This window comes from Saccoglossus kowalevskii, chromosome 7 (assembly GCF_978046115.1).
Source record: "Saccoglossus kowalevskii chromosome 7, keSacKowa6.1, whole genome shotgun sequence".
NCBI lineage: Eukaryota > Metazoa > Hemichordata > Enteropneusta > Harrimaniidae > Saccoglossus > Saccoglossus kowalevskii.
In genome coordinates, this window is record NC_140647.1 from 20,235,278 (window position 1) to 20,259,298 (window position 24,021).

The window sequence follows — 24,021 nt, forward strand, 5'->3', positions numbered from 1 at the left end:
ATATCCTACTCATTTCTCATCTAAAATAGTATAATAATATCAATGTAATACACTATGGTACACTTACTGACTGAAGCAAACAATGGTCCTAGTGGTAACCGGGTCTGTATGTATGTATGCACGACTGTTCCACCATTAAATCAAGAAACAATCATCCCATGTCAATGAAACTTTGTGCATAGATACCTAATTTTGGGGTGAAATCTATACATTATATAAAATATAATTATATAAAATATACATTATATAAAATATAATCTTTTTATTTCAATGAAACATTGTACATTGGTGCCCAGGAACAATGCAGACCTAATTTGGGGTTAAAATCAGTGCATAATTATCCCAAGAGCCAATAATCATAGAATTTCAATGAAATTATGTACATAGGTTTCTGGTGAACGGTGCAAAAGACTTAGTTTTGTATTGAAGTCATGATTTCTAAGTAACCTAATTTGCCAATTTCAGCTTTTTCAGACATCTTAACAATTACTTTATTTCAATGAAATTTTGACCTTGGATGCCCCACAAGACTGTATGGCTTTTGATTGAAATCTGTGTATATTGTCTATTTTGCGTAAATTAGCCTATTTTTAGCTTTTCCATAGATATCTAAACGATAGATACAAGGGTTTGAAACTTACGTATGTAAATGCACCCGTGTGAAGTGGATTATTTTACGGTTAAAAAAAATTCATATTGATTACAGTTGGGCAATTTCTGATACCGGAATCTCAAATTATGTACAATGTATTATTTTTGTTTTAATTTTCTGTGCGCATTATAAACTTGGGATTACATTGTTCATCTCAAATAGCAGACTTATATTTAGTCTCCAGGTCTCTAATATTTTGATTCAATTTTAAATATTCCCTAATTTTACTTCATGTGCCTTCAAGTCTCTCAGCACACAGGAGTTATTTCCAAGTTTTCTTTGATTTTCCATTGTCTGTGAATGTATTTAGCTGGCAAGTTTGCATGAAATAAATCTCAAACTTACTGCTGAAATATTGTAATAATAGTACATGAACAGTTTTGCTAAATCAGAAAAATTAGTGTTTTTTTAATCAATGTTTTACAGAATGTTTTAGTGCCACATTAATGCATATACACTTATTTACCAATGGATACCATCAATGGTTTTCCAAAATTATGTTAGACGCTGTTTTTGTACAAGATCAGTTTCAAACTCTCGCATGCTATTTTTCAAAGTCGTTTCATGATACACAAAAAAAAAAAAAACACAACCTAAAAGGATTTCCTTTTATTCTTTTTCACTGTGTAATGTTTTGAAAAATCTTTTCATCCAACTAAAACTTTTTGAAGATTGTTTTTCAAGTTGTTTTGCATCAATCTGGGTAAAGTGTTCAGTACTGCCATTCAGTGCAATGACTTTTGATTGATCGGTATTCGTCCTCAGACCATCTTCTTCCATTTCTGATTCTTCAGAGTCTGATGTCTGATTGTTTGTACTACTTTCCTCATCAGATTCTGTATCATCAATTCTGTGAAAAAAAATAACATACTTAGTTGAACTTTAAAGTACTAGGAAGCAGATATACATGTAACTACAAATAGTTTACATGTCAGGATTTCAGCATGGTTTAAACTTGATCAGCTTGACAACTAGAAACTTGGGACTGGGCATCAATGCATAAAATGACGTGATCTGGAACTGCACTATGCCCTGGATGGGAATTTCCAACTCGCATTCATTTATTGACCAAACTTGAAAGTAGACAAATGAGCTAGTGATGGATGTGACAAGCAGTTGAAGACTCATTCATAAAATCATGTCATTTTCATATTAATTTTTTACTGTCTAATATCCATTCAGAAATCATAACGGTTATCAAATTTTTTTACTAACATTCTCCCATCAAAATAAATGATTCTATAAAAAACGTTGGGGATTAGACATAAAAATTTGACATGTAGCCAAGTCTCCGCCAATTGCTCATGTAAATGAGAGTGATTGATATTTCATTAAAGAACTCTACAATAGCCTATCACAACAATAATAAATGAGTTTGTATTTACCTGCTGGTGGCTGAGTTTGGAATAAGCAGAATCTTCATGAATGAATTACAAAGTGAACTGACTGGTGGCAGCACATGTGCTGGTGTATTCATTATCTGAAATGAACAAGCACACGATATAGGGTACTTTTCAATGGAAGATCAATGCATACATGGGATGCAGAGGCTGGTTATCTGGTTATCATTGTGACCATGCAAGTTCGAACCAGGCGTAACATTATTTTTCTAAAAGTGATATCTTTGTCATGATTAATTTCAACATCAATTTGTAGCTAAAATATATTGTGTCTGCCCACTGAGTTGTTGCTGTCCTCTGTATCTTGGCCTAATATTTTCAGCACTTCAAAGAACTAGTATGAATTTCAGAATGTGTCACAAAATATTGAATACAGTGGTAACTGTTGCATCTATACTGTTCTTATTACTGTAATACCAAACACGCTATAAAAAGTATCAAATAAATCATAAGTGAGCAGTTTATTTAGATTGTGAGAAACAAAACGGTATGGATTATAACTGGACAGTTTGAAAGTGCCAGCCGGAACAATACCACTTTCTCTAGTCAACTCATATTTAAAAACATCTGAAAACAAGATTTTTCTCGATCTATATATATTAAAAACAGGAAATCACATAATTGTTACCTCTCTTGCAGCAACTGATCCAGGATTACCATGTAGACTAATATCACTAGGGTTCCTTTTCCCACCAGTCTGATAAGTCTCCAAAAACTTGGAGAACGGAGTTGATGGAAGATTCTCCTGTATTGCACTCTGAAAATAGACATTATAAAATTAAATTAATTTGCACTGACGTTTTAGCAAAAATTCTAATTGCAATTCATTTTCAAAATTTTTTTGAGGAATTTAAAAATTAACTGGTACTGTAAACTACATCCATAATTTTATATACCTTATAACAAGTTACATAACAGTCATCTCAAAATATTTGAATATAATAAAGGTTCACCCAGAGTACACATTTACCAAGTAGTGGGTTTTCAAGAAGAATTCAACAATAAAATTGTTGACCAAAAATGACAAAAATACTCGCTGAAATTACAGAATTGAAGATATTGCCATGAAATATCAAGTCCAATAAGAGTGCACCCATAGTACTACAAGTATTACATTGAAAGCAATTTGAGTAGTAGTTTTCAAGAAGTCATCAAAAAAAGCATTCCCATTCACACCAAAAATTAAAATTCCTAGAATTTTAAATATACATTATATACTGAGTAATGAAAACAATCTGAGTAACAATTTTCAAGGACTAGTTGAATATAACAATTTTTAACCCAAAATCACAAAAATATTCATTAAAAATGGAGAATTGAACATATCGTCACAAAATGCTCTAATCTCATAGAGGTCCAACCAACATATAAGCAATGGAGTTAAAGTCACTTGAAAAATTAAAGTTGATACAGGACACTGGACGACAACAATGACAATCACCTATACTAACAGCTCCACCTGTCATGAAAGTGGAGCTAAAAAAAAAAAATTTATCCCAAGATGTAGAAATGTTGCTTTTTACCTTTCTAGGTGCATGCATTTTTTGCCTCTTGTCTAACTCCTGTATGCTCCGCAAAGACTTCAGTTGCTGGTCTTCATTGATGAAATATAGTTGGGATTTTTGTTGCCATGGTAATGCATCTGTAGCATCTTGAGTCTGTTTATGAGGTACGAATATAGCCGCCACTACAGCAGACTTGCTCACTTGATTGTAAATGTGTTTAGCATTCTGTTCCGATGCTTTGAATATATATACTGAAAATAAAAGTACAAGGCACTTGTATGAATTAAGCAAATTTTCTTCTTCCATGGAAGCCACAAAAAACTTCATAAAAGTTTCCAGATTTGAAATCAAAGTTGACAACACTCTGACCAATCAGACCATGTCTGCATTTGACTTCTATGTTAGTGAGAATGAGTTGACTTGTATTACATTAAAAACAATACAATCTGCCCATAAAAACGTGTATCACATTTAATATTAAATGTGGTGTAGATTGCACCATTTTAATTTGTTTACATCATACCACAACATCGAGGCACGCACGGAATAGAATAATTTTTCTGAATGAATATGATTGTGCAGACCTGGCGACATGAATCTTGTAAAATAATTGTTGCCGAAATTTTATAATAATAAAGTCATCATGAAAGTATGCACACAGGTTGCACTAATAGTTTTAAAGGGCAGTGATTGTCGTGCCACATGCTGTTCAATATGCGATTCATATCGACATACACAACACATGTAAAATACGTTGTTTGTTTATACAAAATTTTAAGATGCGTTAGACGATGACCACTGCCTTTAATGATTGTAATGTCAGAATAGAAGACATAGTACAACCATGGCATAACTTAACTTCCAAGCTGGATTGGCCGTTTCATAAAAACTTGTATTTTATAAAGCGAGTGTCAATGTCATCAATAATTTAAACTTATCACAATTTTGATGTTACGTTTCACTCTTACCATACTGCATCAGCATTACTCACGTCGGCAGACCGAAACAAATTTACCATAACATAACTTATATACCTCACACAGTGTAACAGATTACTTACCGTCTGATTGGTTGGTAAAGGCAGCAAAGTAATCAGTAGACGGGTCCTTCACTAGACAACTCACATCCAGGTAAAGAGACCAGGAAACTAATAGAAGAAATATAGATAAAAGTATAAAGAGACATCTTCTTAATTTTGGCGATTACAAAAAACGCATATAAACGGGAATAAATTTCAGTTGTCCAAACTGGTTCGTCAGCATTGATTGTACAGTGATTTATTCAACACTTTTTTGGGAAATAGACATACCTGAACAGGTGAGAAGATTCCAGACTGTTATGTTATCATCATACACAGCTACAAGACAATGCGACGAGGATCCATTCCCAAATAAGACTTGACTGGGATACAAAGAAATACATGGATTAGAACATGTTAATACAGATTGCATAAACACAGTATCACAATTTTTGAGCTAAAATCCATTTATAATATTTCACCCATAATACTTACTGACAAGCGTATCTTCTTTTTGTCATTACAGGTTGACATAGCCTCGTCTTTAGACCGTTCGTGTCAGGATCCCACAGTGTAATAATATTACTACACACGACTGCTAGCAGAGAACCGTCGGTTGAGAACGCAATACTACCAGTTGGTAAGTCGTGATAAAAACCAACAGATTGACAAGTCCAACAAACATTTTTACCTGAAAAGGATGCATCCAATAATGTTTACAATTTTTAGTTATTTGAATATAGTGAATGACAAGAGTTTAGTAGAAACTACGGTAGTTTATAAAGCCACTCTCCATTTTGTCCATGAGTGATTAATCAGAATTTGAAACATTTTATCAACAAATCTGTAAGAAATATCAAATTCTGAACATTTAGTTGATTTTTTTGATGAAATAAAGAAAACATCAAAATATTTGCAATACAAATTTCAAGATTTGAAGTTACCAGCAGCCATAGGTACATAGACTACCAATTTTTGTCTATAGGGCTATATGTAAAATTAGGAGCACAGCTAGACTATTGATAATTTACACAAAATTTATATTTTTTTCCCCCAAATGGATACACAATATTTTTCATGACATTAATACTGGCTGCAAGAATCAACTAAACCCTGATGGACTACCTGATAATACCATGAAACTACTGTAAAGGGGGTAATTATTCACTGGGTTTTAATTTAGCTTTTTTCGCTGACTGGAAAAATGCGCTAAATTAAAACACAGTGAATATGTAAAATTTAACATAGAACACATTATCTAAATGACGAAACCGTGAATTTAAAACCCACTGATTATGCCTGAAATGGTAAATCGGCGAAATTTAAACCCAGTGAAAATTAGTCATTTTACAGTATCAGGTCTTTAAAATGGTACTGAGCTTGGCTACCATGATTTTAGTCTTTAAATTTAAAGCCCCGAATTGTCTGTATGGGAGTTGGGTATTGTACGAGCTGCCTACAATTTTATGTCCCGGTGACAAGATATAGTACCATGTTGATATACCATAGTTAAAATATTTGTCAACAAACTCCTGATATCCTGGTATTTTTGAACTAACGTCAGCAGAAGCATACTGCTTCTATTTTTCACTTTATGGTACTTACGGTAGATATCGGTATCATCGATTAGAATCCAAATCTTGAACTTGTTGTCTTTACTTGATGTGACAGCCATTGGTGTTCCTGATGGATTGATTTTATTGTTCGCCGGTCTGAAGCACATGGCTGTAACTTTATCTTGATGGGGTGATTCTATACTTGTGTTTAAAACAAAACTGAAAGAAAAGAAAAAGAAACGCACATTCCAATTTAGTAACTTCAATTTTAATTATCAGTTAATTGAACTTCAGATTGCGGGAAATATACAACGTTTAACAAAACAGAACAAAAATTCTATGTTGCCCGTAACTCAAAGTTTGGTTAATTGTTAATTCAAGTTTGAGTTACTTAAATGTGGACATTGAAAAAATGTATAGGTTGCCTGTAACGAGAAGTTCTGTTAACTGTTAAATAAACATCAAGTTACAATGTGGACATGATTTCACAGAAGTGAGGTATCTGAAATAAGGGCATGGTCATTTTCGTAACTCTATGTTTTTGGTAACTCGAACAATTCAGTATCTCTAACCTGATTATAGCTATTGCGAAGTACAAGAAACATTGATCCATTATGCAGTGTTCAGTTTTTACTTACTTAGGCGAGTGATCACTCAACTAGTCTATCACTCAAGCAATCAAGACCAAGAAGAGCTAAATAATTATCACTCAACGATTTAATTAATCGGATAACTGTGTTCTGGAGAGCAATTTATAGCTCTCAGGTAAAAGGCAAGGCCTGATAGTTTCACGAGTAGATTCCATACCATGATGTTATCACCACTGAATAATTATTTGATTAAATATAACTAACCTCTGTTTCTTATCACTCCATTGCCAAAATTTCAGTCTCATTTCCATGGCAGTCACGCCATCATCTCTCCTCTCAACTGTCGCCAACCAGTTTCCATGGCAATCAAATGCAGCTTTTTCCACATCTGTCTGTACCAAAGTGTTATGGAGGGCATCTGCTGTTATGTAGTTTTGACGTACAATATCCAGCTGAGAACAAAATGTTAAAACATTATACATGTGCTAAGTTTAGTTAAATATTATCTCTACAACTTTTCTACAAATAATTAGCTTTCAAACCCCTCAATTATTTTATGCCAACATTTTAATGCAACCTTTTTTTCTAATTTATATTATTTTTTTCTATAAGTTTAGTTGATTTAGGATCATGTGACATAATTTCCCCTTTTGTCACAAGAGATGATCACATTTTTTAAAAATATTATTCGAGATGGACTAGCTCTTTTGTAGAAATTACCGTTACAACTTACATTATAGAGGAGTTTATCAGTGTGCATATCATAAAACTGCAAATGTCCTGGTTTACCATTTAATACAACACAGTGAGATCGTGGATCTAATACCACACCGGTAGGGATTACGTCATTACCATGCTGAGGTAGGTACTCCCTTGTTAGTCCTTGAAATGTCTGAATTATTTTACCATTTGATAATACTTGGATTGCTGGAAGAAAATAGAAATATGTATCATGTAATAAATGGTTAGATAGAATACATCAAGTTAGGTCCCCACTAGAGATGAATAAATTCTGTAATGCCAGTAGGTGAAATGAAGTCATTGTTTGGTTGTAGCCCTGGATTTATGCGATTTAGTGATATAATTTGAAAACATTTCGTGCCACGAGCATGAAGCGCTGATGTAAGGTAACAAAGGAAAAAGAACAAGCCATGCATGGCACAGTCCTCGTTAAGTTATTGAATTTTAGATATATAGTTTTGTTTATAGTAATATAGCTGGAATATAACCATGTCAGGAATATGATTATGATGATTGTTTAACATTAAAATGATTGACTTTTGTATCTGATCGTCAAACGAGTACTTGTCCACATTGAGAGATATGGCTCTGGTTCAGCATTAATTAAAACAAAAGCAGCCATTTTGATTACATGCATATATCTATAAACATAATGTATAATGAATATATAAAATTTGAAAATAATCAGTCAAAGCATGTCAGAGATATGGCTCTAGAAGCCTATTTATTAAAACAAAATGTCCGCCAGTCAGCCATTTTGAATCCAATCTGAAAAATAAAATGATGTGCATCAGGAGAAATACTTATTTTGATGATTTTCAGTATAAAAATGGCCGCTATTTGGCCGTCTTGAATCAGATCGTGAAACAAATCGATGTGCATATGTATCATGTATGATGTATGTGTGAAGTTTGATTATGATTGGTCCAGGCATTTCTAAGAACAGGTCCGGACGCACGCACAGAAACACAAGGGTCAAAACATAAGTCCCTGTTTTCGGACTGCGTCCGAACGGGGACTAACAAAGAATGAGAGCATGATTGACCAATCAGAATGCCAGTACAATTACTAGTTTACTGGCCTTTTGTGGGCAGTGACTTAGTGTGTGCTAACACTTTACAATGCCATTGATAATGCTTTGATACAATAAATGTATGTACCATCCATCAATAACAAACAATGTTTTTTGAGAGATTTACTGATAAACTGAACCCACTACACTGGCCTGACAAGTTGGCGATCCCCACCCACAGCAGCAGTCCAGGGCGCCACCTACAGCAACTTGTCAGGCTACCACTACACATGCATCACTTTGAATGTGGTATATGTGTAGTGATAATTTTGATGTCAGTAATGATTACAACACAATTAATGATCTTTTAACAAGGCTATTCTGTAATGGGTGATTATCAGTTGGTGATAATTACATGTATCTAAATCACTGGCTACGTAAACTTACTACATATATCAGTATTAGAATGTGACTAATTTTGAACGTACACACATCTCTGTCACATGTAAGCACACAGTATACTATGTATACATCTTCTGCGGTTATTCAACAAATTTAATTCCATTATTATTCTGACAATATTTAATCATTTTTAATTACTCTCTACACCAACAAATTGTCCTTAACAAGAAAACTCTTCATTGGTGAGCTATTTACCATTATCGAGATGACTCGTTGCAATGTAGGAATTGTCCTCAGAACAGCTAACATAACATATAGGTGAGCCGAGCCTCGGTAGAAATGACTTGTGATTGGTTTCATATTGCCACTGCACTACTGTACACTCCAGACCAACAGTGTAGATATAGGAACCTGAAAGGTACGAGGATAATCAGTCATGTATGCCACATTTCAAGAATAAACATACTTTTTGCAAAGCTATATGCCAAGACTGATTCATTTGATTCTAGTGAAAATGTTATGTAATTTTGTTTTGATTAGGAATAGAGTGGGCCTGGTCCAAGCTGATGTTTACAAGTGAAATACACACTCAATTGATGTTTCATGCAGAAAAAAAAAATCTTATTCACTTAAACAATGATGATAGTAAGGTTAGTGGATTTTCTTAAGATATTCTCATTGTTTAGAAACTGCTGCAAGTGGGACAGCCTCAAAAGAAGAAAACTTAAGGAATCCTATAAGGAAAGCATTTTTAATACTGTGCATGGTGGAATTCCAACCTACGCATCGCCTGACAAGAAGTTACATCAGTTTCTGGTCCATAACTTAAGGTGGGTGGTCCCAGCCAGATGAAGTGTGTAAACTCACCTTCTGCTGAAAAACAAATGTCCTGTAAACTTCTTGAATGCCAGTGATTTTTATGTTGTGAAACTTTTTTCTCCGGTTCAGTAAAATTCCTCCATAGAAGAAGTTGCCCAGTTCCATCTCCTGTTGCAATGCAGTAATCGGTTGGATGGCATACAACACTAGTGAAACTCTTCTTGGTGATCCGAAAGCTACAATAATAAACCGATGTTTGAAATGTCAACAAAAAGTTGATAGTGTTGTTTGTATTACTGTCACAAACAGGCACACAAAAAACATGCAACAGCTAAGTTACCCAAATCAAATATCATGCCAACAATTCAGACATTTGGTTGAAATACAAGAGAATAGATCTCGTATTGATAATAAAAACATTCTTAGTTGTACGTCTCCTATAAAGGTTTGCTTGATCTAGTTCGTACCAAATGCCCTACGATCTTGAGACAAGCATAGCAAACTTAGCTCAACTTGGCACCAATGTAGCCATGTTCATGTCAGAAACAATCAAAGAAAGCTTAGAAAGAACTCCCGTCTGCTGAGAGTATTGGAGACACATTAAAAATTAATTCAAAATTACTTTAACTTGAGATATTGAAGGAAACGCAGAAAACTAATTATGCAAATATCAAAACTAATATGAACAGATTTAAGTGTAAAACTAATAAGGTCTGCACAATGTATCAAGTTTCATTGAAATGTGATTAGAACCCAAAAAATTATTAATTATTATGCTAATTAGAGAATTAATATTTTAACCCAAAATTAATCAGGCTGTCTATTGTCCTAGGGCATTTATGTACCTAGTTTTATTCAAATGTGATGATCAATACTTGAGATATCAGTATTAATTAATTATGTTAATTGGGTGATTAAGAAGCATAAATATTTACCAAAAAATAATATGGTGTATAGTCCTAGGTTCATTGAAATGTTATGGGTCCTCTTTAAAAGTTTCATTAAAATCCAGTGAGTGTTTTTTTAGACATCAGTGCAACAGCAAAAAATTAACTAATTACACAAATCAGGTAATTAATATGCACAATTATTTATCCCAAAATTAATCAGGTCTCTCTGCATAGTCCTAGAAGATCTATGTCGCAAGTTTCATTGAAACGTGATCATTACTACTTGAAATACCAAAAGCTGAAAATTAATTAATTATGCAAATTAGGTAATTAATATGTACTGATATTTCCCTAAAAAATATCAGGTCTGTGCAGTGTCATATGACATCTATGTTCCAAGTTTTATTGAAATGTTATGATTAGTACTTGAGATATCAGTAGAAAAGCCGAAAATTGATTAATCATTATGCAAATTAGGTAATTAATATAAACAAATTTTTACCCAAAACTAATCAAATCTGCGCATTAGTTCAGAGCATCCATGTGCCAAGTTTCATCAAAATCCAATGAGTGGTTCTTCAAATATCAGTTGAACAGTCATGGAACAGCTAAAAATCAGCTAATTATCATGCAAATTAGGTAATTAATATTCATGGTTATTTACCAAAATCTAATCAACTCTGCGCATTATCCCCAGAGCATCTATGTACAAAGTTTCACCAAAATTGATTAGTGGTTCTTGAGATAACGGTGGAACAAAAAAAGTGACATACATACATACATACTGACAGACAGATATACATGCATACAGACATACATACAGACAGGGTAACTGCAAAGACTCCCTTTTGTGCTTCGCACATGGGAGTCAAAAAGGTGGTGACAACAAAATTCATGATAGTCAATCCAACTGCCAAAAAAACAATGTTTTTTTTTTGAGATTTTAGAATATTTACAATTTGTCAGCTGATATCAAATAGTTGAGCAGCTCTCAAGAATCAATCAGATTACTGGGAGATATCTAAATTTTACTTTATTTCCCCCACTTACCATCTCATTTCAGTTGAATCATTCTTCAACATTTTAACAAATAATTCCTTCCCTGATACAGCAGCTACGAATTCAGCATTCACACCAAAGGAAACCTTTTTTTGATTCCTGATATACATCCCAGAAAAAATTGTAGATGATTCACCTAGTTTTATATTTTTATTAGCAGACTTTGGTAAAACAAATTGTTTCAAACTAAATTTGTAAGGCTTCTCAGTTGATCTCTTGTCCTCTGTAAGAAAACAAAGATATTTTTTAGACTAGAGCAAATATTACTGATGTTTTAGTATAGTGTCATTGGAATATGATGTGATATAATACCGATATATATATATTATTAAAAATTACAGAAATAAGAATTATTATTAATGCCCTAATATATGTATAACTGTATTTGCAGTGTTATCTTGAAGCATTTACTAAAAAAAAAGACAGCGACCTTTCATACATACATTGTATATATATATGAGGAATACAATTAATGGTGTATTGTCATGTTTTTGTGTATGCTTAAAGTTGCATTTCTACATTGTATTTTATGCAGCACACCTCCCACTGAGTATTGTGATCACCATAAAAAACGGTAAAATCAGTTGACAACAAATCCTAAGATATTGGAGCATTGAAGCTAGCTATAAACTTGCACTGAAGTTTGTGGTGTTTAATCACCAAATCAAACGTACTTTTGGGCTACTGAATTCAATTTTAGAATTATGACGATTTTTTATGAACTTCCTGTACAAAATCCAAAGCCAATACAACTCAGATCATACAAAGTGGGAATAAAAATATTGTAATTTGATGTTGAGTTTTTCATTGTTTTGCAATTTTTAGTGACCTTACTACTATACTTTCCAAAGTCAGTGTCACGCAAACAAATAAATGTAAATGATTATATCAAGTTTAAAGTTGTTATCATTCATTAATTACATGTACATTGTGAGAATCTTACCTTTAACAGTAACATATAAACTCTTAGATGTAACAGGAACATATAATGCATGTATTGGTACACCAATGTGATATGTCTAATAAAATAATAAATAATACTGACGTTATACATTGTATATACAGTCATCAAATATGTGTGCCACATGAAATTCTCCCCAACCTGGCCTTCCATTAAAAATGAAACAAAACATTGTGCTAAGTGAATTGTGCTACTGTAACACAAACTTTACACCAAGCAATAAATTCTCCTGATAACATTTTTGTGACAATATACATGTACATGAACCAGATTACATGCACACATTTTAAACCCTGTCTGAAAAACCCTCATATTAATTAAACTGAGGAGATAATGACCACTTTCGCGGAATAGTTTGCAGTTTACTCTTTATTGTAGCAAAATCTAAATGAAATTTGCATGCCATTGATGACTGACTAAAGGTTAGCAGAAGCCAGCTAACACACAGTACATTCACATATTTGTGACAAAATCTGTTAACATTTGTTTATTTGATCATAGACCTGTTTTCTAAGGTCTATGATTTGATTAATGACAGCATACTTCATACCTGACTGTGGCAACACAAAAAATAGTGAATGTACATTGTACATGTTGTTTTTATACTGTAAAATACTTAATTCTAGCTGGAATAAATTTTCGCTGTAAAGATTTTTTGTGTGTTTTGTGTAGAATTTATTTTCACAGATTTTTGATGAGTTGAATGTAAAATATAGAAAAAAAAGTATATTTAAAGCTAGTTTATATAAAGCTAGATTTTTTCACTGAATCATTTCTTCAGCGAAAATTAATTCCAAGTGAAAATAAAGTATTTCAGAGAAATAAGCTTGGATTTACCTTGAACAGAATACCATCTGTGTAATCCCACAGTTTTACTGTGCCGTCCAATGAACTTGAAAAAAGCTGGTTGAAAATAATTAAACAAACCATCAAAATGTAAATCATGAATAAATCAAAAAATAAAAATGTGTCATTCAGAAGACAAGATTTTAAACAGTGGCTCCAGGTGTATAAAATGGCAAGTAAATTTCAGTATGCAAAAATGCTCTCATGGGGGATGTATCTGGTTGGAATGCCACAAAATTGCTCCTTTTGATAATCATAATGCATGGAGTACAAAATTTGTCTGTCAGATACATGTACAATTATAAATAGAATATGGTTTTAATATTATTTCAAGTCAATAAGAAAGCATTTTACCTGTAATTTATTACTTGGGTTGAGAACAACACTGGTAACATACTCCTGGTGGCCTCTTAATTCATGTAAACATTCACCAGTGGCAATTGCAAGTACTTTGATCACATGACCAAAACAACAGATTAGATACCTACAACGCACATGTAACAAAAATAATAGATAATGAAAGACAATAATTTACTAAGTATCTGATTCAGTTGACGACTGTATAATATAACTGTTACATTATGCTTTGAGTGCATGACGGATGACCTTCATTAGCACTTATCCAAATAAAAGGACATGGCAAAGACAGAACAGGTACAATGCAGGCGACAAGCTGGATGACAAGTTGAACAGATATCATTCTGGTATACCATCGCTGCATACCGTGCAGTACGTAGTATGAACTGTGCACACACTCTCATATATTCACGTGGGATGTGGTCAATTGAGTTGCCAATAACTTGCGTGTCGGACTATACCATTTAGGTGTCGTTAACTATTATTAAATGTACGTCGGATAAGGGGTCATTTGACCAGTCACCTATCGATGCGACGAAAACACAGATATGATACATGAACAGAGTCCTGGCTGTAAAGGCATTAAATTATTTGAATGTAATAGACAGCAAGCGACACAGTCACATTGATTTTGTTGAAAGCTTATGAAACAAATAAACAATTACGATATATTTACTTGTTATCATGAGAGAAAATAGTCCTTTCTTTTATCAAACTAGAACCAGCGCACGTGTCGATCCCAAACCGCATGTTCGCCGCCATGATGACCTCTGTTTATTTAACAAATGTAACATTTGTGAAGCGACAGTTCAACATTTTTATAGATTGGTTATGTTCGTATGTTTGAATACGCCAATGTTTCTAAACTCATAAAAATTACAATTGTAATTGTATTAGTAATATATGTAAACAAATTAAAACGATAGAATAATAACGTGATTTTTATTGCATAATTGTGACCATGAATATGTTACTACTATACCAGTAACAACTTCAGGCATTGGACATTCAACATTGAACATCGCTATTTCTCGTCTTCAAAATAATCTAGCGATTACACATATACAAAATGGTCAAAATGCAACCAGAAACAAAGAAGAGATTAGCGGTAGTATGGAAGGCTACGCGGACTGTGTTTGTCTGGGGATACGTACCGTTTATACTATATTTAGGTGAGTGGTTTGCTGATCATCATAAGTAAAACATTCACAGGCGTCGCGCGTTCTTTTGAGATCGGCGGTCAAAATACCCTCCAGGGAGTTGGATGACAGAGTTCGTCCTGGGACGATTGGTTTTCAAGCATTGTTAAATATCATCTTCAAACTAAGAGTATGTATTAATTAACATCTTACCATAAGTCTAATCCAAAACATGCCCCGGCCTTCCATGGCTTCTCCCCCATTTCAATTGTATATAGCCCTCTTCAGGTCACTTATAATTATTTGGAGGGGCATATTGAATTGTATTGGGGATTGTATTGGGGATTGGATTGTTAGGGTTAGGGTTCGGGTTATGGGAGTAGATGTACAAAATTAAATTAACGACGTTCCGTTTAGTAACCATGCTTTTTGTAAATTTAAGTGTTCTTCGCAGGGAGAGCCAATATGTATAACAACATATACATAATTTGCATGTGTACAATGGATACAATCAACATACCGGTAACAGCATATTTGTTTCTGAAAAATTAAACATTTCGAAGCAAAGCAGTCTACATGAATGATCCTGAGACTACAAATAATAAACTAGTGACTCGATCTGAAGCGTTCTCAAGTCACAGAAAGAGCCACAGATTTCTGTGCTGACTATGTACATGCAGTTGAATAGCGAATTCACAAGGCCATACTTGAGTGTACCCAGAATAGCTGGATAATCAGCCTCAGACAGGGATTGCGTTAACATTTTGGGGAGAAAATTCAGAAGAGGTGACAATGTATTCTGTGTATCTTTATCACAACTGGGACCCTTTCTTTCTCTAAAATATGGTCCAGTGTTCTCCCCAGGTCGTTCAATCAAGCACTGCGGGCCCGCGTTGCTTAGACAATCAGCCGCGTCACTTTCGTTTCGCCCGCGATTCTTGAAATTCTGTTCGCGATGCTCATTCAAGTTGTTTTATTGTTTACAAGTGTCAGCCTCATCTTGTACATCTTTAACAAAATAACATGTATTGATCGAAAGGTAATACCGACTTTGTTAGCCTTACAAAAACAGTGATAAAAACAGAAGTCTACAATAATTTACCTAGTCTTTCAAGGGTGCAGAGCCTGCAAATCCAAAAACAAATACTTGGGTAGTAATATTTTGATGATCTATCCTGATTTGCTGTACTACGGTTAATTGCATTTTTTTACTACTCCATCAGCAGAAACTAATTTACAAGAATTAAAAAAAAACAAGTGAAATTTAGTTGCAAATCGAAGCAAAAATGATTCAACAGCAGAGGAGACGGCCGAAGAAAAAAGGAACCCTGACCTCTAGAAATACCTCATTCATAGAGTGCCTCATTACAGAGGAACGCTGCCCTAAGGTTACATAACGCATGTTGTTACATCGCAATCGATGCATGCTGGGTTACAAGGGGGAGTGCATGTTTTTCCGCGATGTTTAAAAACAACATCTCATTGGCGATTTTGATGGAATTTCTAGGAATTTCGTCAATGAATTGTTTTAATTAATAAAACATTCTAAATTTGTATATTTTTAAACCAAAAAGTCGGGAGCGATGATCGCAACAGCAGCGTTGAATACCCATGCAATGCAATGTAGTCAGCTGACAATGTTACTAGTATGTTGATCGTAGCATTTTGCATAAGGTATAGATAGATCAATGAAAAATCGCTGACTTTAGTTTTGAAATGCCGTTGTAGAAAAAAATGTCATTATTTATATATTAATTTCTTCATATTTTGATAACCTGCAATCTGGCTGACTTTGCAAATTCAAACAAAAAATGTTTTTCCCCACGTCATATGAACTGACAGTGACATGGGCACTAAAACTTGTTGTACACAAAATAATGATCATCAGATGAACCAGTTACCTCCATAAATAACAATATATACAATGACTGGCTATAAATATTACCATTTTTTTGCTGTTCTATTACAAACTTTATTTGACTTGATACACACATAAAATACAATGAAGTAAAATTATATAAAATATATGAGATATAAAAATATCTCTTCTTTATTGTAGAATTATTGCTTCAAAATGTTTGTTGGGGAAACTAATTATTATGCAAATACAATTATGCAAATTAGATGTAGTGTTATGCAAATTACCCACAATGCTTGGCATGGAGTCTGTGGAGAACACTGTGATCCTTGTCTAATATTGGGGGTCAGAGAAGCAGAGTTTGGGGTTAAGCAATTCCTTGTTGGATTAAAAGGCCAGCAAGAGAGAGCTTACTGTAAAATAATTTATTTTAGCTGAAATTAATTTTTCGCGTAAATAGACTTTTTGGGTGTTTGGTGTGGAATTTATTTTCACTTGTTTTTGACAAGTTGAATGTAAAATATAGGAAAAAAGGTATATTTGCTGGATTTTTACTGAATCATTCCTTCAGCCAAAATAGCATAACTTAATTCCAAACGAAAATAAAGTATTCCACTTTTCAATTATACAAATTTGAAATTCACACACAAGTTTTTCTGTTGTTAACCTTTACAATTGGCAAAATAAGCAAAAATAAAACCAAGTGAATAAGGAAAGCGTGTACAGACTGATATTTCTCCTTGTCTATGTAAATTTTAAACCTGCGAATGAAATTTTCTGATGAAATGGTAATTTGTATCACTCCTAGATTCATTTAACCTGTTTCAATATTATACTAAGTATCAGTTTGCCCAAAATGACGTGCCATGAATATAGTGAAAAAGTCATCTTACTTTAGTTGTGGAATTTAGAGAGTAGAAATTAACACTTTACAAACAGAATATATGTAAAACTAAGGGCCACAGCATTTTTATATATGAATCAAGTCACATTATTGTTTTTTCCTGAAGACAAACTTCTCCAGCAATAACTCAACTTTATTTTTGAGGATTCAATTTTGACTCGGGAACAAAATCAGTACCATTATGATTAAGCAGGGCGCCTATTAGCCCAAATTGGCAGTCTATGTCTACTTTCTGTTCTCTTGACTGCCTAGGCCAGTCTCGCTGCAGTGCTTATCTTTTTTCTTTTTTTTTTTGGCCTGTTCTTACAGGATGACTGCCTGCTATTAAATGCATTTGTGAACTCTTGCACACTGCTAAGCATATGTCCTTTAAATAAGGATATTACAGTAACATGTACATGTGTGTGCGGTAAAACCCAGAACATTCAAATAAATGTTTCTTTTCTTTATTTACTTAGGTTTCAAGAAAGGAGCTGACCCTGGTATGCCAGAACCCACACTGCTAAGCTTGTTATGGGCATAGGATAAGTGAGAATGTTTTCAACCTGGACAATGTATTGAACTCTGAGACCTTTTGTGCAACTTGTATGCCAGCAGAAAGTATGCACAGTATGGATACTACCATAGAAAGTGTGATCGCATTAAAATAGATACCAGAGATTTATTGTGCCAGCATTACCATCATAGATGATATAAAGTTGTTATCACAATGAATATTTCTATTTAACAAAGCAGGAATTATTGAATATTTTTTTTGATAATACATGTACATGACAAAACATGCAATGAGATTATAAAGCCTATTTGTTATTGTTAAAACTGTTGCTTGCAATTGATAGTTTTTATTTTATTTCATTAACCCTATATCCTCACTGTCATCAAATTTCGTTGAAGCATACATACATGTAGAAGACAAATGTGCACTGTGTTACAGCTGTGGTCTAAGCGTGTTTAATATCTTCTCCCTTAGGGACGACGTCAAAAGATCGATGTCGGATAAAAAACTTAATTCCTTTAGTTTTTTTCCAAACCCCCCTACCCCCCACTGAAACTTAATTGATAAATATTGGTCATGGCGTCAGACTACATTCACCATTAAATACAAATTGATAATCGGACAGTAGTATTGCATAGCAGTTGGTTGTCGGGTGGGTGTAAAAAGATTTTACAAATGCACCTCATTTGACACACAGATTTACACTCGAACCAAACCATTTTTCTGTTTTTTTCCCTTTTCGGTTATTTCTGTCCATGATTGGATAGAAAAAAAAACCCAACTACAAATACTCCAAGATTTTTTTGACTTCATTAAAAAATTAAATCGTTTTTGTAGGATGAAAAATTTTTGAGGTCAAAACCCCCCACCTCCAAACTAAAGGAAATAAGTTTGTTATCCGACATCGATCTTTTAACGTCGTCCCTTAAAACATTTGAATCAAATGTACATCAATTTTTACCAAAGTCTGTCAAGTAATTGTTACAGTGATACAGTCAGCTTGACCAGATTTCATTCAAACATGCTTTATAATGGGTTTAATTAAGCAATAACCCCCTGCCGAAGGCGGGTATACCACGAGATGTTGCACATTTCACGACATATATGCACGAGCCGCAGGCATTTTTTTATCTAGTACTTAAAGATCATGTTTTCTTTGTTGGAGTTTCGCAATCTATCTCAAAGTCACAACACGGAGAACACAGCGTTCTGGCGTTCGTTTAGGGACCTCACGGTGTTGAAGGACGGTGGTTTAGGTTTGTGTGGCGAACGACAATCACCCAACGTCCGACGCTCACAACTTGGATCCCACCATTAACAAAAAGCAATATTATGGTTATATAACTTTTCAGATGTTTTTAATTCAGTATTTTTTTCAATATTCTTCCAAAATTCAACCACTATATTGTCCTAAAAATCAAATAATACCGGTTTTATGTATTTCCGTATTAAACCTGTAGTCAATTCATGTTCTAGGGCCACTTGGTTTAGCCGTACATTATCAGCCAATATACCATGGATTGCATATGCAAATTTTGTGTTTGGACCAATCAAATCAATGGATTAACACCATCAATATATTGGTATAATATAATAAAAGTTAACTGATGGTACTCGGAGATTTACAGATATAAAACGAATGGTCTCTCAAATGTACCTCGACATGTACTGTATACTATCTATCTGTGACCCTCAAAAGTTAGCCATCAGTTTACTATGTTATACCACAGATTTTACTAATGTTAAAGAATTTCTACAAAGTCCATTGTGATTGCTGCATCTACATGTACAACTGTATGTAATGTAACTTCTGTTGTGTTACATAAGAGTACCGTAGGCCCATGATTGGAAAAATACTGTACATTGCACATCTGATATATGTTTGTATCCTCTTAAGCCTTCAATCATCTGTTTAGCTCAGTCAGTAGAATGACTACTCTATGACTTGGCTGATCTGAAAAAAGATTTGTTGTCTTCCGTTCCAAGATGACCAACTGCTGACAATTTTAGGTGTTAAAAAAACCCTTAAAATTAGGTATTTTACATATCTGAAACCAGATCTTAGGCATTTGTTGCTTTATTTTCTTCAAATTTGGTGAAACAAGTAACCAGTACAGGAGGGTTGATGCATGTCACTTTCATTTGTAAAGTCTACTCAAGATGGCTGACGTGTTCCATCTATCAGGTCACTCAAGTACTGCAACATCATTGGTAATTCTTGAAGCTGTAAAGTAGCAATGTAAATACTGTTTACTATGCACAGTATATAGGTGCTAGATTATCCTTAAATGTGTATTGTTTTGAGATTGAACACAAAATGTGTGTGCTCTGGTCATTTTATGAGTCACAATGATAATGAATAGTAACTTTGTACTGATAATTGGCATTTGTTTTCTTGCTCTGAGCATGATAGCATTCATTGTCATGTGCATGACACTTGTGAAAAATACCATAAGATGCTGTGTTTTACTCTGCTGTTATATTCAACATCACACACCAAAACTACTCCTATTATTGGTAAATGTGGTACATCATTTATTGCAAGATTCATATTATTACATAAATGAGCATAAATTAAATGGCTCTTTTCAGTTTAGGGCCAACACATCTTCCTAAAAGAAAACCACCTTACCTCATTGATGTTGTTTAACTGTCTATTTTTATACAGGACGAAGCTCTTTGAATTTAGAAAGTGTGTTTAAATTTTGAAAAAATGAAATAGTAAACAAAATAACGCCCATTGGTTAGTTGAGTTAGCAAGGTGACGTAACGTCTTGTTTTATATCAGCAGTCTCTGGCGATTCCATTTGCTATTGTGGATATTCTAGTTATTTGTGCATTCAAAATTGTTATTACAAATTTACTCAGTAAATATACCGTACTCCATTTGCTATTTTACGGGTAGATGTATTTTGTGTTAGTAATTGGGAAAAGCAAAGTGCTTGATTTTTAAATTTCCCACAATAATATTGAGTATATGTCCTAGAGTAAACACATTGTACACTATGCTGCTACTTTTCACCCTTCACCCTCTTTCAATTTTGTTATTTTTGTGCAAATGCAGTTGCACATGTAAGGTCACTTACTACTTCTCACAATACCAAGCATTATCTCCAGTAATAGTCGTGAATAACCTCTTAATATTTTTTTTAATGACCTAGATGTTAAAGAAAATAAGTGAATGAAATGGCTTGTTTGCATCAATCAGCTTTTAAACAACATGTCTGAAAAGAATTCTTGCCAATTCAGATACAATTTGGTTCACTGATAAAAACTTAAAAATTGTTTGGTGCAAATCATGTGCATTGTTTAGCGCATGATTTACAAAATAAACTGATTATGAAAATCCACTCTTATCAATTTTCCATTGAACATTGCAATGTCTCTTGGAAGCGGTGTTTGTCTATGACTTTGCATTCAATATTTAGAAACTTTAAAATGGGAGTGTTTGAATCTGAAATCAAATTGTACACTTGTAATTACATAAGTAATTGTGTTCTAATGTAAAACGCTCCTACATGTACGATGCAAATAACATTTCACACAATTGCGTTGCTTGAAATCTAATTTCACAGAGAAACATCATGCAGAAAAATCTACTGTCCGTGCCATCTGCAACATGAATCGGAACAAGGCTGGCTAGTCAACAGTTGTAATTCGATTATGGAAAACAATGTGTTCTGGTATTGGCCACATTTACAACTTTAATTTGAATTTTCATTCTCAATAAGGACGCGAGTTATGAGGGTAAAAATGGAAAATTGAAAAAAACAGTGTATTCTGTGTATTATTGTTAATGTTCAAGCACTCCTGGTGGTCTCGTGCTACTAATCAACCAATGACCGTTTAAATGCCTTGCAAGAACCAATGAAATTTGTTATATATTATTTTCGCAGGTGTGCCCTTTTTGAGTGTTTAATACTTAGCAGCTGTGTACTTGTGGGTTTATTCTGTGTGTGTTTGGTTGTTCTAATCTTGGTGTTTTTCCAGTGATTTCTCTAGGTGCAATTCAAATACAGTCGGTGTGTCTTGTTTACCTGAGATTTGCAAGCGTTTGAGCTGGCCATCATGTTAGTTTTTTCACATGGTTGATTACTGGCAATGGCATGTTGATTTCCCATTTTTTAAGCCATGTTTTCAACTTTGTTTATCATTTTCATATAGCAATCTCGTCATATGTTAACATTGTCGTCTATGGAGTTTTAATTAGTGGTATAAGCCCTGGTGACAATGGTTGTGTCCATAGGTGTCTGCTTTCAGGATTAAAATATCAAAACAAACCCTGCTAAAATCTTCAAAGGGATATCAGAATATTCTAAGGGAAACTGATAATGAGATAGCAGGTTCCATGATCAGTTCAATTTGTCGCTCGCCTAATTAAATATTTTCTGAAGTATCAATTACAACCTTGTTCTATGACTGCACTCCTTTATTGGAGTGTTGCATTGTGGGAGTGTACTAATAATCTTTCAAATGGCAGATTAACAAAGTGAAATAGAAATAACATTTACCTGACAAGTAAGTCACACTATAGTTAAATCATTACAAATATATATGAACCTTCTGAAGTGATGTCTGGTGTTTCAAAAAAACACACCCTGCTTGACATGTAGTATATATAGTATATGCAAGCAATAAGAGATGCTCCATTATGATTTTCATCACACTGATGACCCTTGGGCCAAAATGTTCAAGGGCAGGTGAAGTTCATATCAATTGACGTATTCAAATCACCTCCTGTTGGTCAGGTCATCGACAATTCTTAAATTGTCATTAATTGCTGTAATATTTAGATTGGTTAACATAATTCATCAACATTCCAAGGCAAAGATCAAATTTGAATTATTATCAACTCTTCTTGGTTTACAGTTTTTTCCCCTTTTTTCCAAGGTCAGTTCTAGTAGTGGTCAGATTTGTAATGTTCCTGAACTGACTATTTTTTAATTAATTTCAGTATTGCTTATGTAAATCTGTTTTATTTGGCATAACTAGATATAACTTATCTGTTAATTATATTTTAATTATTGTATGAATTATACTTCGGCCAAGTATCATCTATGAACAGGCAATCCAGATAAGTGGCACTGAAAACTGAATTAGTTTACTATAGTAAATGACTATAGTAAATGTGCTTACTAGTATGTCAACAGTGAAATGTGGGGGAAGTGATGTGAGATTACTTTTATTTGAAAGGGGAATTTGTATTCGTAGATAACGTGAACCGTAAGCTTATCTGCACTTGTCAGCTTGGTTTGTCTAGTTATTATTTTGCATACTGTACATTACTGATGAATGTTCTATTTAGCATAACTATATATACACTGGCTTAATGATCCTAAATATGTTATACTGCACCACATACCTGCATATACCTTTGTCTCTTAAACATTATTGTGTGTAACTGACCTTTGGACTGCAACATTTTTAATTATATCCCTCCTCGATTATTGCGTTGCGTCGTGTTTTTGTTTGTTCATTGTAGTATGTTGCTGAGCTTGCCGGTGGTAAATTACAACCTACCCATAAAGTGAAAACTTTTACTGTTTGTTTGAACATTAAATAAATTAGGTGAAGGTCATTTGCCATTAAAGGGCAGTGGTCGTCACACACCACGTGTTTGAGTTTCACATGAATAATGTACATGTATTATACACGTCTTGTGCACGTCGCTATGAATCCCGTATTGAACAAAACGCGGCGCGTGACGACCACCACTCATTTACAAGTACTTCTCAACTGCGTTACAACGCATTACGTACATGTCATGTAAACTCGCCTTGCGTTTATATGTATTATGGTGACATATTCGTTTCATT

General features: G+C 33.8%; 2 protein-coding genes across 2 annotated transcripts; one reads left to right on the plus strand and one right to left on the minus strand.

Annotated features, from left to right (window-relative positions):
* Window positions 1–242: 242 nt before the first annotated feature.
* LOC100376189 (WD repeat-containing protein 75-like) lies at window positions 243–14,575 on the minus strand. The gene is made up of 17 exons (XM_002741209.4): window positions 14,485–14,575; window positions 13,806–13,935; window positions 13,443–13,508; window positions 12,588–12,663; window positions 11,636–11,867; window positions 9,744–9,931; window positions 9,132–9,287; window positions 7,455–7,648; window positions 6,986–7,173; window positions 6,181–6,350; window positions 5,071–5,266; window positions 4,867–4,958; window positions 4,618–4,704; window positions 3,576–3,808; window positions 2,681–2,809; window positions 2,038–2,132; window positions 243–1,502 (listed from the first exon to the last, which is right to left on the minus strand). The coding sequence occupies exons 1-17, from the start codon at window positions 14,568–14,570 to the stop codon at window positions 1,262–1,264; spliced, it is 2,559 nt and encodes an 852-aa protein (XP_002741255.3). The 5' UTR covers window positions 14,571–14,575; the 3' UTR covers window positions 243–1,261.
* A 219-nt stretch (window positions 14,576–14,794) lies between these two features.
* LOC102805261 (mitochondrial import receptor subunit TOM7 homolog) lies at window positions 14,795–18,528 on the plus strand. The gene is made up of 2 exons (XM_078005601.1): window positions 14,795–14,980; window positions 18,168–18,528. Exons 1-2 carry the CDS (start codon window positions 14,878–14,880, stop codon window positions 18,230–18,232), a joined length of 168 nt encoding a protein of 55 aa, XP_077861727.1. The 5' UTR covers window positions 14,795–14,877; the 3' UTR covers window positions 18,233–18,528.
* The last annotated feature ends 5,493 nt before the right edge of the window (window positions 18,529–24,021 follow it).

Coding starts and splice junctions, on each gene's coding strand:
- LOC100376189 (XM_002741209.4), bottom strand. CDS start 14,570: ATGGCGGCGAACATGCGGTTTGGGATCGACACGTGCGCTGGTTCTAGT. Junction 5,267..6,180: donor CGATGATACCGATATCTACC/GTAAGTACCATA, acceptor CATCCTTTTCAG/GTAAAAATGTTTGTTGGACT. Junction 2,133..2,680: donor GATCAGTTGCTGCAAGAGAG/GTAACAATTATG, acceptor TGTTCATTTCAG/ATAATGAATACACCAGCACA.
- LOC102805261 (XM_078005601.1), top strand. CDS start 14,878: ATGGTCAAAATGCAACCAGAAACAAAGAAGAGATTAGCGGTAGTATGG. Junction 14,981..18,167: donor ACCGTTTATACTATATTTAG/GTGAGTGGTTTG, acceptor TTATTTACTTAG/GTTTCAAGAAAGGAGCTGAC.